The sequence below is a fragment of the Pyxicephalus adspersus genome, chromosome 1 (genome assembly GCF_032062135.1).
Source record: "Pyxicephalus adspersus chromosome 1, UCB_Pads_2.0, whole genome shotgun sequence".
Taxonomy (NCBI): Eukaryota; Metazoa; Chordata; class Amphibia; order Anura; family Pyxicephalidae; genus Pyxicephalus; species Pyxicephalus adspersus.
In genome coordinates this window covers 88,462,349-88,477,715 of record NC_092858.1, presented here as the reverse complement: position 1 = coordinate 88,477,715, position 15,367 = coordinate 88,462,349, and the positions used below count along the sequence as shown (strand labels likewise).

Here is a 15,367-nt window from a genome sequence, read left to right as displayed (position 1 = left end):
TTATGAGTTTCAATGGCAGTAATTGATTCTCCACCATGGAATATTAGATTAATTTCTTTATAAATAGACCCCAAAGTGTCCACTGTCACAGTGGTGGTAATTCCTACCCAGACTGATTATCACAAAATGTTAAGATGTCGGTTTTGCTACCTCCCAGAGATCAATCCATACTAAAATCACACATAGGTGTTAGGATTCTATCATCAAAATATGTACAGAGAACATTGAAGGAAACATTTTTATGCAAAAATACACACCAACACAGCAAACTTGGTACATATTTATTGTAGGAAATGAGTTTATCCAAGACATTGCCATTCTAAAAATAAATTATCTTATCTTACAATATACAATGTAATAAATATTTTAATGCTAATGAAAAATAAAATACATGTTATATTTCAGTTTCCTTTTCATTTTGGTGTCCTTGTGGGGTTGGTTATCTTGTAGCAGCCTTTGTATTCATAATGCAATGTTCACAATGTTCACAATATACCAGAAATTACATTAACACTTCCCTCCTCAGCAACATAATTCTAGATTATGTATATATAACATAGAGATTTTGTGATTTTTTTTCCCCTCATTTTTATAAAATGAAACCAATTCAGAAGAGAATGAATATGATTAAAGCCTTTTTCCTAATAATTTGTTGTGCTAAAACTTGGTTTATATGTGGAAATGCCACTGGATTGTCATTTATTGTTAATGGCACTAAAATGCATCCCACAATGCACGGCCATGTGCACATATGCATTGCGCAACCCTTTAAAATGAATGCATTGCAATGCACAAGCAACCTGTGCAAGTATCACACACCTATATTGAAATGGGCCTTAAAACCATTTACTACTTAAAACTCCCTGCTCAGTGGAGTGTTTTCCTGATTCTGCAATTATAGTGCCAATACCTACTGTGCGCAAATCTCACACTGTACCTGGATGTGGATATTACTGCCACATTCTGAAACAAGAGGAATACTGTAGTCTCCTTCCACACTATTGATTCCAAGGGAAAATTCAAGGTGAAAGGAACAACCTTGTTCTCATCTTGATTTAGGAAGTGATGGTATAATTGGCGAGATGGTGTGAGATGTCATCTGGGCCATGGATCTTGGCAATGCAACAATCAAGAACAATTAAACCTTATCAAATGTGTTATTATCACACTGCATTAAATTCAATGTCAGCTGATTTACACAGGAAAAATAGCTGTTTTCCAAAAACCAGTTTTAATCTTTCATTCATTAAAAAACAGAAACAAATAATCTGACTGATTGCTATGGTAAACATGTATTTTACTCTAGTGTATATCAATCAGCTCCTGTATATTAGTGTTCAAGATAACAACCCTTTATGGAAAGATAGCTTATGACCATGTCCTTATAGTATTTACCAGTAATTATGAGCAACTGGAATGACCCAATGATCCCAAGCAATGACCAATATGACCTGATCCTGCTGAGTGTGTTGGAAAAAGTATTTAGATACTCAAACTCTTATAGGTAATTATCACAATGACTCTATAGCTCTATGATACAATAATATCACTGTTACTCTGATTTTCTTGATATATAAGCTAGACTTGATCATTTATGGTTTAGCAAACAATGTTTCAGTTTTTGTACAGTTACAGTATTTGATACTTTCAACCATTACCAGCTGTAGCATTTTTCAAAGGATTTCAATTATCTGTACAGTATTAAGTCATTATGTTCCATAAATATGCAAAGAATTTCCTTTAGTGCTAATTCCCATCTTTGGTCTTCATCAGTGGCATCCACAAGACTTAACCACCATGTTGCGATGCTTTTTAAGGATTACATTGTTGTTGTTGTCATAATAAAGCACTGAGGTGGCTGAGAGCTTTGTTGGAGCACAGCAAGCTTTAGGAACACTTTCTGGCTTCATAAGGTGAACCTGGCAAGGAAAATATCAATTACTGCCAAATACTCTTTATATATTTACTATAACTAAAATGAAACAAAGCATAAACAAATTGAGCAGATGTTGACGTGTTTAAGAAAACACTTATAAAAGAGCGATTCTTCACAGTAAAAGGTTCAGTTCAGTAGTTAGAATATTTTCAGTTCATTCTTGAATGTTTTCTTTGGCATGCTTCCTGGTAGTTTGCATAGGATTCCTTATTACTTCTTCCTTCGACGCTTGTTTTGGGTGCTAATCTGTGAAATCTCTAAGGGATTGCTGCATGTCTGTGGTTTACTGTCAGGGATACATGCTGGCTCATCTTTTTTTGGGTAATAAATTGATGATATAGCCACTTACATATAGTGAAATCACCGTTCTGTACAATAAACCTGACATGTTCCAGGAAGAGATGACACTTACATGTATTTTTAATGTTACTTTCAATTTCCCTTAACAGAAAAAGCATTGCAAACCTAATGTTGCAGCTGTTTTACTGTACCATTTTTACTTGAATATGTGTAAATGGTAACGCTACTCTGTATCTAGGCAGCTGCTAAATGTATTCCAGTGTAACCAGATAAACATAAGATTAGGATTTTTAGAGCTGTAACTACGTAAAAAATTAAACCCTGGAGAATTAGCCAGGAAATTAGTATAATGCCAATGACAGCAGCAGTTTTTATCTGTACTTGTAATAGGGAAGGTTTGGGTAAATGTTCAGACAAACAAGGCTACATAAAAATAAATCACTAAATTTTAGTGGATATCCTTTATATGTGGATGCATAGCTCACAGGCAACACCCTAGTACAGGGGTCTGCAACCTGCGGCTCCGGAGCCGCATGCTGCTCTTCAGCCTCCTTGTTGTGGCTCCCTTCGGCTGCCACGGGGAGATCTCTGATGGGGGATCCCCTTCCTCCCAAGACACTGCGGAGGAAGGGGATTCCCTATCCGGTGTTCTAATGAAAAAAATCTACCAGTGAAATAAATCTACCACGGGGCGTGTACAAATGGGTGTGTACAATGACATCCCCCTCCTATGAACCCCAATTCCTCTGGAATGGGGAGATGTACAAAACCAAAAATGTAGGTGCAAGTGGGGGACACCTGTGACTAACACCCCCTAAAATTTAATTGTTAGGCTATCATCAGAACATAAAGAACTCTGCCCATCAAAAAAATCTACCGTTACACATTGCTGGAGGCACCTCAACCCCAATTTCTCTGGAACAGGAAGGGGGTACAGGTGAACAAAATTAGAGGTGCAAGTGGGGGACACCTGTGGCTAACACCTCCTAAAAACTCCACCCATCAAAAAACCCCTACCCTGTTACACATTGTTGGAGGCTTCTAGCACCTAAAACCCAATTTATCTGGAAACGGAGGGGGGGGGGGCGGCGGTTCAGGTGACCAAAATAGAGGTGCAATTGGGGGACACTTATGGCTAACACCACCTACAATTGAATCGCTAAGGCATCGTCAGAAAATAAAGAACTCTGCCCATCAAAATAATCTACCCTGTTACACATTGCTGGAGGCTTCTAGCACCTGAACCCCAATTACTCAAGATTGGGGGGTACAGGTGAACAAAATTAAAGCTGCAAATGAGGGACACCTGTGGCTAACACCACTTAAAATTTCATCGCTAAGGCATCGTCAGAACATAAACAACTCTGCCCATCAAAAAAATCTACCCTGTTACGTTAGAAGCCCCCAGCTTCTAATGTAACAGGATGGTATGTTAGAAGCTGGAGGCTTCTAGGGGCATAGTTCAGTGTTTAATTTATTTCAAAGTAGGCCTACACATGCACTCTTGTTGTAACAGGTAAAATTAAAAAAATATTAAAACTTTTAAAAGTTTATAAACTGTGTTATGTTTTGCGGCTCCAGACTATTTTTCTTTAGTGGAAGAGGAGGCAAAATGGCTCTTTTGATAGTAAAGGTTGCTGACCCCTGCCCTAGTACAAATCACATTTCAAGAAAATGCTCTTTGAATCTCTATTTAAAACTACCAGATGTGGGCAGCCTAGGAATCAGGGGTCCTATTTGAAGGCTCCTCTAGATGGCTGTGCTTTAATTTGTAATGTTGTTTGATGACGTGTACTTTTTGTTTTTGTTATTTTAGAACAGGAATGGTTTAAATATACATTTTGTCTCATTATTTCCTGTCCAAATGTCACAGAAAAAGGAAGTAAGGGTAATCTCTCCAGCGGGGAGCCAAACTCAAGCATACATTTTACAGCATAAACTCACTGATTGCATAAGCTGCCCAACAGTAATAAAGACAGCAATAAAAACCTAAGGTTCCTTTTTTTTTTTATTTAAAAGAAAATAGAAAAAAAGTAATTCTGGATTTACACTTTACATTCATTTTCAAGTTTCTAATACTTCAGATATCAGAAGGTAACAGATATATAAAAAAGGGATACCCTCTTACATCCAGCACAAAATAGGAGTGAGAACACAATGTGGTACAACTGAAAAAACAAATATTTATAAACTACCTCCCATTTTTTCCTGAAAAAAAGTAATTGGAGTCAAAGTCTAACGGTTAAATGTTGCCATTTATTTTTTTGCTGTCTGTGTACCATTTGAGAAGCTTTTTCACCCAAAGATGTAACAGATCGTTTCAGGAAATCTGAAAAAGGTGAATTGCTCGATTAGAAAGTTGTCCCCCATTGAATCATTTTCCCTTTTCCCTTATTCAAAGGAAAGTTTCAAAATGATAGATTTCCTCTTTCCTACCCTATTTGGGGTAACAATGGTAACCCGTATGATGATGAATCGTACATAAATACATTCAGATTATACAATGGTTTTTCTTTCTGATATTCTGGATCTAGGCTGTATTGGGTTACATATATTACATTTCACACATTTACAGTTTGTATTTATAATTTTATATGTAGAGCTATCACCTGTTCTACTTTTAACAAGTTTATGTTTAACCATCAGAGGAAAAACACCAGAAAGAGGACCTGTGACATTATGCAGAAGACCCATGGAAAAAAATATGCATATGCATATGTAAAACAACAAAAGTCCTGAATACTATCAACAAAATATATACAAAAACAATTGACTTTCCCTTTAAATGCCAAGGGCCACAAGATATATGCACACATCCATATTTGCCAGGTGTCATGATATGATATTTGCCTCCTAATTAGACTAAGCAAACTATGAAAGAGAAGCCAGAGTTCTTCATTGGCTAAAATGGTGCAAGTTATTTAATATACATAAAATGGACATGGAAAGCTTAAGTGGGGAAAAACATTAAAGCTAGCAGAACGGTAGTTTGTAGTGAAGTCCTTATCACTGATACTAAGTATCTGCTGTTCTAATTTTCATTGACAGAATAACTGAGTGTAGTTTTCCTTGAGAGTCTAGACAACCTTTTATAGCTTCAGTAATACTTATACACCACTGGTGGTATTCTTATATAAAAGCCCCATTCATTGCAGTTACAATCTTTTTTCCCAGGCACTTCATTTTCACCTTGAAGAATGATAGCAATGATAGAAGTGTGCATGTGTCTCACCTGAAGTTTCAAACTGCCTGGTTTCTCAGAAATCAGTGCTGCTGATTAAAATAAGTTGCCAGGTGGAAAAAACTATGTTCAAAAATCAGGAAATAACAATTGCCACCCCAAAATGGGCACTATGCTTTCAATGACGGGGGGTTTAAAGGAATTGAACAGCTCAACACCATCACATTACAGGTGAAATGACTCAAAGAACTATAAATAACTAAAAAAATAAAAACATACACAGTAGTATGTGTGCATGCTGGAAAAAAAAATTAAATATATAAATAAAAAGTAGAAGTAGTGCTTGTGAGCGGACAGGTAATGAGGAGGGGGTTGAAAACTAAAATGACTATTGAGGGGTAATGTTAATTTCTATGTGGTCTGATCACCAATAGGTCAATGCACATACATTAGACTCGTGTTTCCCAACAAGGGTTTAGTGGAACCCTAGGGTTCATCCAGTGGTTGCTGGCGGTTCCTTGAGCAATGAGTAATGTGTGTCTCTCATTGAAAATACTGTGGCATATGGTCATTGAGGTGCTAATGCCAATTTACTACAGTTTGGTCACTAAGGGGTTAATGTGCATAAACTGCAGTTGATCACTAAGACATTAGTGCACATTTACTGGAAACTAATCATTAGGGGCTAAACACATTCAAAATATGTGAGCTCTGTAATGGTGAGACCATTTTATATCCATTATGGGTACTAGGAAGTGAGGCGCATTTTCGGGGACAGCATACTGGGGAAAGACCAATATGTGTAGTGGAAGTGACAGCGTTACTAGGCCCCATTATACATTGTCCTCAGTTCCAGTAAATGCTTCCTAGTTATGTTGTGGTAGGCCGTATTATTCATATGGCTATTTTCCTGAAATACATCTTATCTCCTCTCCTGTTGTGTGTTACTTCCCCCTCCTCCTAGATTGTAAGCTCTTCGGGGCAGGGTCCGCTCCTCCTGTGTCACTTTCTGTATTTGTATGTAAATTGCAACCCCTATTTAACGTACGGCGATGCATAATATGTTGGCGCTTTATAAATTCTGTTTATTAATATTAATAATAATAATAATAATAATAATAGTAGCAAAGTTCAGTATTGTCAGACTTGCCTATATTTTGTATTATGGAAATGATATACAGTAATGCACATTATCTAAACACAGTTGTAAATCCCCACATATTGTTCCTTACCAATGACTGCAGGATGGCATGATTTGTGGCATTCATACAAGAGTCAAGTGGAAATGAGCATTCTCCTTCACAATAAAATGCTGAGTATCCTTGTGGAGCAATCACCCAGTCCTAGAAAGGAACAGCAAAAGACAAAATGAATGGCCTGGGATTACCAAGAAATGACTAGAATGACTCTAGAAGTATCTGAGGGACCCCTATTCCTTCATACTGTTTAAAAGCATAATCCACACCTACCTACTCTGGCCAACCTAAGTCAACATCTAAAATTGTATCATACTAATTACATATCTCCCACTCCAACACATTGGAATTATCTATATATACAGAGTATCCGTTCTGTCCAGAATAGCTACCTAATCTCAGTACTGCCAAAGTAAAACACCCCAGACACAGACACACAGACTTTTCAATCTTCCTTTTAGCTGAGTTATTTATACTAGTACCACCTGCAAGGCTATAGGTGCCAATAGTAAAATTGTTACAACTCGATATGTAATGCAATGGCTTTTGGCAGATGTCAAAGAACAAGCCTCTTGACAATTTCTTACCCAGAAGAATAAAACAGGATCCTATGTAAAAATGCTTTTAACCTTAGGTCATTAAAGTAATTAGGACTACACAAACTTTTGAGAGAATGAAATGAATGGCTTGTTAGCTGTCACCTAGTTGGTGGCACATTTGTGATTCATTTTCCCAGGATATCACCCATGTTTGCCTATCTTTAGAGATAAAGTACACATTGCATGTGTTATACATTGGAAACAGGAATATCATTAGCAATCTATTTCCCTGGTGATCAAACAGTAAAATAATATTTTTTACTTCCATAGAAAAATGATGTGGATGCAATGGAGTGAATGTTATCTTATCTTAGACAGCACCTCAGGAGAATGTATAAAGCAGGTTGCTCTGACTATAAAGTCACAAAAACATCCTAATAGCATTCCATGCAAGAAAGTGATTAAACAGAAGAAATAAAAGGAAAAGAAAAGGCTTTTCTATTTTTTCTGTCAACGATGCCTCTGAATCACATGAGGGCATTACTACAGATTTTTGTTCTAAGGAAACTATATAAAGCATCCTGCCAGCCCCTCGTATTAGCCATGATCACCCTGCTTTGTGCAGACTTAGTAGGTTTAAAAAAAGTATGGATTAAAAATGGAAACATTTTTGAATAGTATTTTGATGAGGGGTGAACCAGGGAAGGCAAATGTTAGCAGATTAGACTTCATCATAAAGCACTGGTAACAACTATTGGCTTTTGTAAACTATCCTTTGCAAAAAAGAACATTTTTTCATTGTGTGATTTTTCAATTAAATTTTTAAATATGTCTGTTGGTGAAAGAAGTAATGTCCCAATAGGTTGATAAGAGAGGTTAAAATAAAGAGAGTTAAAAAATGGGGTTATCTTTAATAGTATAAAACAGAAGTCATACCTAAAATGCAATAAATAAACCACTTAACTACAATAAGAAGGTTTAAGAGGATTTCATAAAAGGGTAACTTACCAGCCAGCCTAAGTCCCGAAAACTGACATACAGCTCATGTCGTTTGCATACTTGTCTGCCATCAGGAACATGTACATGGTCTGAAATTGCATATTGTACATCATAAGGTGTACTGTTGTACATAAATTCCATAAACAAGGGTTAACAGTAATTCTGCCATAGAAAACAGTGAATAGACCTGAAGCAGATGCAAGGTTATCGAATCCGGTTGAATGGCAAGGCCACACAAAACTAAAAAGAAAAGTCTAAACACTCAAATGTGGGTTCTACATGTTGATAGCTTTGTCAGGGAGATCTGCTGAACTTATTATTTGACTGTCTGACGTGTATTAGTTGAATGCCTGTAATGTTACAATGTAATACTATATTTCCAGTGGTCATGACCATTTTTAAAAACAATTTGCAGTCTATTGACTATAAACAGCAGTGTCAATAGCCCTTAAACCTCTACAGTAGTCTACAATATCAGCTTGATTTCATACATATTGTTTATTCATTATTTAACTCTGCTCCAGCACACCTTCATTGAATTCTGTTACAATAAAAATTAAAAAATTAAATAATGAAATTAAATGAATTAATTGTGATTACGAAAGATACTAAACCAAACTGAACTGAACTGGAAATATAATACAAACACAGTATAAATACCTTTTAGCTACACAAAAGAAGTTTATACTGAAATGACTGACAATAAATAAACAATGATATAAAAACTTTATATCAAGTCACACACACATCCAGATAACAATGTAAAGATTTTTGTAAACGTGTTTACACTTGTAAGCAATTTTTGTATATTTATGTTACTTTGCCTGGATTTCGCATGCACAGTTATTTATATTGCTTTGGTTATCAAAACATGCTCCCTAGTTTCTCGCTCTAACTCAAGGGCATTATTTATCAAGGCTTATTGAAAAATAAACATAACAGTTTTGGGAAAGAGAAAACAAAAATTATAATTATTTTGTGTATGTTGCAAAAAGGGTTTGTGTGGTTTAAAAGAAAGTTTTATCAAATACATTTTGAAGTATGTTTGGAGACATTGAAGATGACCTCCTGGTAGATATGAACATATTTAATCCAGTTGTTCATTCAAAAATAAATAAATAGAGTTTACATGAATTATCCTAAATAGCGAATTTTATCCTGATATCATCCTTTTGTAGTCCCCTATACAGCAGCACTTATTAAGGAAGAGGAAATGAATGGATATTTGAACTAATCAAAACTCTGTTGCTTTGCATAGTGCTGTCTTTGAAAAGTTTCAACATGGTTACCTGGTTGGGTTAATTATTAGACCCCTGAAATGTTTCTCCTGCTATTTTTACTATGAGTATAATCATGACTGGATTTTTCATTGCACAAATTTGGTTTACCAGCATATTTGTTAATCATCAGTTGTGTGTTTTTACAGGTATTGCTCCAATAACTTGTGCAGTGTTTTGAAAATAATTTGTGTCATTTTGTGATATGACACAACACAGTGTAATTCTTTTCCCCAGTTCTTACCAAAAACTCCAGGAAGTTTATTGGGATGTGGTAAGTCACTGTGCTTCTTCTGTTGCCGTTTCTTCAGTTGCTTTACTGCTCTTGTTGATCTGATCTGATTTCTATTTGCTTGGAAAAATGTAACCATGAATGGTTGTTTGGAGCGTGGTGCGCGTCTTCCTAAGATGCCTGCCAGACTTGGATCAATGCTCTGCCCTGTTAGATTAAAAGACATCCTTTTATTGATATCATAATTACTAACAATAGTCACATTGTGAGATAAATGGCTAAGCAAAAAAAAAAAAAAAAAATAATAAGAAAGAAAAACTCCAAAGTGGTGTTCAGAGTGTTCAGAATCGCTCTGCTCAGTTGATCTGTAGGGGTTTCATGTTTGAAGGTCCCAGACTGCCCACTCTACTAGTCAATGAAATGTTTTTCCACTATTTTGCCTAATTGTGAAACCTTTTAAGTAATAATGTAGGTCAATTTGTTACTGTTATCTCTACAATTACTATATGTTCTGCAATATAGATATGTGGAACATATAGATATATGGGTATGGGTAGTTATCTGACACCGAAGGAGTGCAAAGACTGGAGACAGTCTTTACTTCATCACTAAAGTGCGCTCATGTAATGATGTGTAAGCACTATTTAGCATAATAGTTTTTGCTAATCTAAAATAGAATTATAATACAGTACATATTAGGTTCATGGCAGATTAGGCTGACAAGAAGTGTTTAAATCATAGCTGCCGTTTAACCCTAAAATGGGTGGCAATGAGAGGCAAAGAAGGATGTAGAGGGTAGGGATGAAGCATTAAAAAGGTGAGTAATGCAAAAAGATGAAAAAAAAATGATGCATTGCTTTAAAGATACAGGAATTACAATAACATTTTAAACCAATAATCTCTAGATTGTTTTCACATCTTTGCCGTTGTCTTTTTACAGGAAAAAATATTCTTGTGGTTATATGGTTAGCCTACTGTCTTCCAGCTGTGTACGCCTATATTAAAAGATACTCTAGTAGTGAGCCAGTAATGTGTTTAGATAAATTTATTTAAAATAATAAATCATTAAAAGTAGAAAAGTGGAAAGTGAAAAATGCAAAAAATGTCCAAAACAATATAAACGGAGCCCACATGATTGGTGCCCACAAGAGCATGTGCTATGGCAGCCTACATATCACAGGCCAAATAACCATTGGTGTGGTTGTGTCTCACCCTCATCATTCTCCACATAAAGACGTAATCCGGCATTATATTTGGCATTAAGCAACCAGTGATTGCTAGCAGCTGTGACATCGAAAACCAACCATCCTTCATCCCCAGCTTGTATACTCTCGTGGTCCAGCAAGGTTAAATCAGGCTGCCTAAGAAGGAGAGTAATACTAATAAATGAATGGATATTTTGGATTCAATAAAACATTACATTTTTTATAAAGTTTGGAATTGGAAGCATTAGGACCCCTGTCAAGTCTTTATTGCTGTCAGTGTCTCTCTTTGTCCCAGTGATTTGGAAATGAAAAGATTTACACCTGCAACCAAAAACAAAGGATGAAAGTATATCTTCCAATAGGGGCACCTGTTGTGGACACAACTGACTAAGAGTGGACTTTGTAGAGATTTAGTTTTATTACCGTTGACAACAAGTGAATAAATGACAATGGTATTAATGCTTTACTGCTTCAAACAAAATAAAGAAATTGTTTCAGCTATATATACACGCTTTAACTTCTTAAACACTCAACTAAGCAATGTCACTTCAAGAAATTTCCAAATTGACAAACTTGTATCAGGACAGTATCATAAATGAGTTATAAATCTCATACCGATTTGCATGGTCTCGATGAATCTCATAAACACTGATGTGAAGTGTCCTGTTGAAATGCCGAGAGAAGCTTCGTGTCTTGTAAAGGCGAAACTCGGCTGCGGTTACGGTTTCTCCAGTAGGAACTTGTGTCATGTCAAACTTAAACTCTTTCCAGTATGGTTTCTGATGGAAGATATCTCTGTCATGTTCAACTGCAAAATATAAGAGTATGTATGTATGCATTCAGTTTGCTAAAAATCTGTTCCTCAAGCTGCAACCTTCTATAGTTTCCTATTAGATGTGAGAATATATGCAAAAAATAGGCCTTTAGATTCTTTTACTAGTGTGGTAAGTCAACAGTAGCCTTTAAGTTTTCCCCACAGAACAAATATATTATTTACCTTTAGGAAACAGCTGCGGTCAGTGCAAACGTTGCCAACAGTTGGTCCCTGTGGAGAACTGATTTGGGTCCCCCATTGAACTACCTTGGGGCCCGTTGGCTGAGAAGGGTCTGAATCCGTTGTCCAGCCGCACACTTTGCACCTCCCTATATTCACCTCTATTTGCAGTTACTTCAATCCCTCTTTCATATGACGCTATTGGGCCTAGTGATCTGTTGCTAGACCTAAGCATTGCATAATGAGGGGAGGTCATATACCCCCATACCCAAAAACATCTGGGTTTTTGAGGCAGATGCAATGCAAAAGATGCAAGAGTGAAAGGTTTTAGTTGGTAATTTTAATATGTAATGTTAAAAACATTTATTAGTTTATCTGAGCCATATATTGAATGAGCCATAGTTCTATGAGTGTCAAGAAAATGCCCCAGCATTTATATCCACAAAGGTAGGACAGAGACATTAATTTAGTCCCCTTGTAATGTGGTAAGGAAGACGTCAAGTGTCCAAAAACATAATAGAAGATGTAAAGTGTGTGGATTCGTCCTGTTCTAGTACATTGGGCCTGATTTATTAAAGCTCTCCAATCTGGAGAGGATACACATTCATCAGTGAATCTGGGTGATTCAGCAAACCTGGGATGGATTTCTTCAAAGTCATTTGCTATTTGCTAGCAAATGTTTTGAATCCTGGACCAGATCCATTCCAAGTTTGTTTAATCATCCAGCTTCACTGATGAAAGTGTATCCCCTCCAGCCTTAGAGAGCTTTAATAAGTCAGGCCCATTATCTCATCCTTGCTGAGAAGTCCGTATAGGTGTCAGTCCTTAAATTTACATGATTTTAATTGTCAAAACATCATCAACATTTTCATACAGAACAAGTCCAGGTGAAGGAGACTAACTTTTACAACTCTTTACAGACATGCAAACAACAGGGAAGCCCTGTAAATGTTACCATATCTGGGTCAGGGGGTAAACATTAAAGAGACCCTGTTACTATGTCCTGAATGGGCAGGACAACAAGGTCTGTGTAAGTAACACTGATAATAGTTACTTACTATCACGTAGATCACTAGTTAGCATTGAGTGATCTAAAAAAAAATCCCCAGATACATTGACCCTGATTTATGAAAGCTCTCCAAGGCTGGAGAGAATACACTTTCAGAAGTGAACTGGGTGATCCAGCAAACCTGGAATGGATCTGGTCCAGGATTCAAAACATTTGCTAGCAAATAGAAAATGATTTTTAAAATTCCATTCCATGTTTTCTGGATCACCCAGAACACTTCTGAAAGTGTATTCTCTCCAGCCTTGGAGAGCTTTCATAAATCAGGGCCAATGTAGTTAGTTACTTCAGGCTGCAATGTCCACTATAAACAATGTAACTTACCAATGGATTTTGATGAGTAATATGGGTTTGGCTGGACATCAGTAGCATCTAATTGTATAACATATTAGGTCCTTTTAAAATAGAAATCTTTTAATCACGCAGTTTTTAATGGCATATGACTACAATACCCTGTTTTCAGCTGCTTTTTTTTTTTTTTTTTTTTAATATACTCCTATGAAGTTGTGCTCTTCCTGAATACAGCACTTAAGAAGCAGAGAAACACTAGAAACATAACACAAAACATTCTTTGTATTGGAGAAATGAGCCTGTGTAGTGAATAGAGGAGCAGGAAACAAGAAAATTATTTAGCCCAGCTTAACCTCTACGTTGAGGAAGGAGCTTTATGTGTCTTTCTCTTTGGAACTTCTCTCCAATCATATATATGCTCCATAGCTAATATTATTTTTCTATAATATTTGACAATTAAATATGAACCCTGTAAAAATGTTGAATTTAAATCTTTGGATATGATTTACTAAAGCACAAATCAAGGTGAAATGCTGCAAAGCATTCAAACCATTTCAGGATCAGCACATTATTTTGTATTTCTCTAATAGCAGTAAATTAAATAACTAATGGTTTACAAAGAGGCAGACAATGTCTCTGTTTATTCCAAAATCCAGCCTGTGTGTGTGGCCCTTGAGGACAGCTTCTCTGGCCCGTGATTAGATGCTTGAAGTTAATTTGAGTTTACCTCACCTAAATTTTGTAAATCAGGTTATAAACCTTGGTATATTGCAATACTGTATGGTGACTTGGGGCCAATTAAGACTCTACTTTAGTGTTGTAGTTTGGTAATGCACCTTGGGTCTTGCATTAAAGTTGCACATTACAAAAATGCAAGCCAGTCAGAATTTTTATTGCAGAAGGGACAGGAGATATCAGATGTCAGAGATGCAGAGATGGCTGTGCCCACAATGGAGCAAGGACGGGAGTGTAAAAAAAACCATACCACCACACAGCTAAAACTGGACATGAACCATTTTTCACCACAAGTAGTAAAATGTGCATTTTGATGTACTACTGTGCATAGCTGCCTTTCTCATGCTACACATCAGTGTGAATGAAGGTTTAGCCCTAATGCACTGCAGGTCCTGGTGTAGGGACCCTTTAAAGGCGAGATAACCTTAGCTTAAGAGTTAAGTCTGGTGACACTAGTGTTAAGTACCAAATCATCTAGCCTGCTGAATGGTTGGCCTTTCCTGTTTACGCAAAGGTTAGTTGCATATAGTAGAGAAGGGAGGCAACCATAGGTGAGGGATTTTTGTCCTTTAGCTGATTCATTAGTATTGGCACCCAATGAGATAGGTCTTTCTAAATAAATATCTGGTGATTTGGAGAAATCAGGGTAATAATTAGTCATTAGTCAGTAAGAGGTCTGGGATGAGGTCTAAAGAGACTTCTAGCCTGCCAGGATGAGGGGAAGCCCTATGGTCACCCCAATACAAAGGCAGGTTCCCACAAGTGCAATATGTTCAGGACAACGCAGAGAAAATGGCTGCTTCATCCAAGACGGACAAGGCTGGAGTCCAGGTATTTGTGAAAGCAGACTGGAGATGAGATATAGTTTCCCAGAATGAGAATTGGGAAAGTGGGGATTTATGAGGGTTTAACTTGTACATAACATCTTCATCCCTCTATATTGTGAGCTGCCTATTACTGACTTCCTACATCCTATCCCTCTCTCACAATCACTTTGAACTGGTCAACAAATCAGTAGGCTAAAAAGATGGACTTTGTGGGTGTGTTTATTGCCCCACTACAAGGGAGAACCCAGAAATGTCCTAAAAAAACTATCCCAAAGACTTTGGAGAAAGAACAGATGATGTGTCATTGACTCAAAATAAGTCTAGAGATATGAATTTCTGACTATACTGACCTTCATACCAGTTCCAAGTCAGTGGCACACAACGTATATGCATCAGGGGAGAATAATATGCATCAGGTTGCAATTCCTGTTGCCTGACCTGTCTCCTGCTGTAAAAGACTATAATATTTTAGCTGATTTTAATTGTTACGTGGTCTTCAGATGTTAAACTCAGATGTTAAAATACCAGTTATATGCTTGATGTGTATATTATAATAACGAATACATTCAGTAATTATATTTTTAGATGG

The 15,367-nt window shown here is 36.6% G+C and overlaps 1 protein-coding gene across 1 annotated transcript in view; it reads right to left on the bottom strand.

The window, feature by feature from the left end:
* Positions 1-273: 273 nt before the first annotated feature.
* Positions 274-15,367, bottom strand: part of LOC140335058 (bone morphogenetic protein 8B-like) — a 29,299-nt gene continuing 14,205 nt past the window's right edge. The window contains exons 2-7 of the mRNA XM_072417431.1: positions 11,481-11,673; positions 10,873-11,021; positions 9,673-9,867; positions 8,161-8,240; positions 6,650-6,760; positions 274-1,919 (exon numbers count right to left, since the gene is read on the bottom strand). Coding sequence (XP_072273532.1) covers positions 1,770-1,919; positions 6,650-6,760; positions 8,161-8,240; positions 9,673-9,867; positions 10,873-11,021; positions 11,481-11,673 — 878 coding nt within the window. The 3' untranslated portion in view covers positions 274-1,769. The remainder of the gene's footprint in view (positions 1,920-6,649; positions 6,761-8,160; positions 8,241-9,672; positions 9,868-10,872; positions 11,022-11,480; positions 11,674-15,367) is intronic.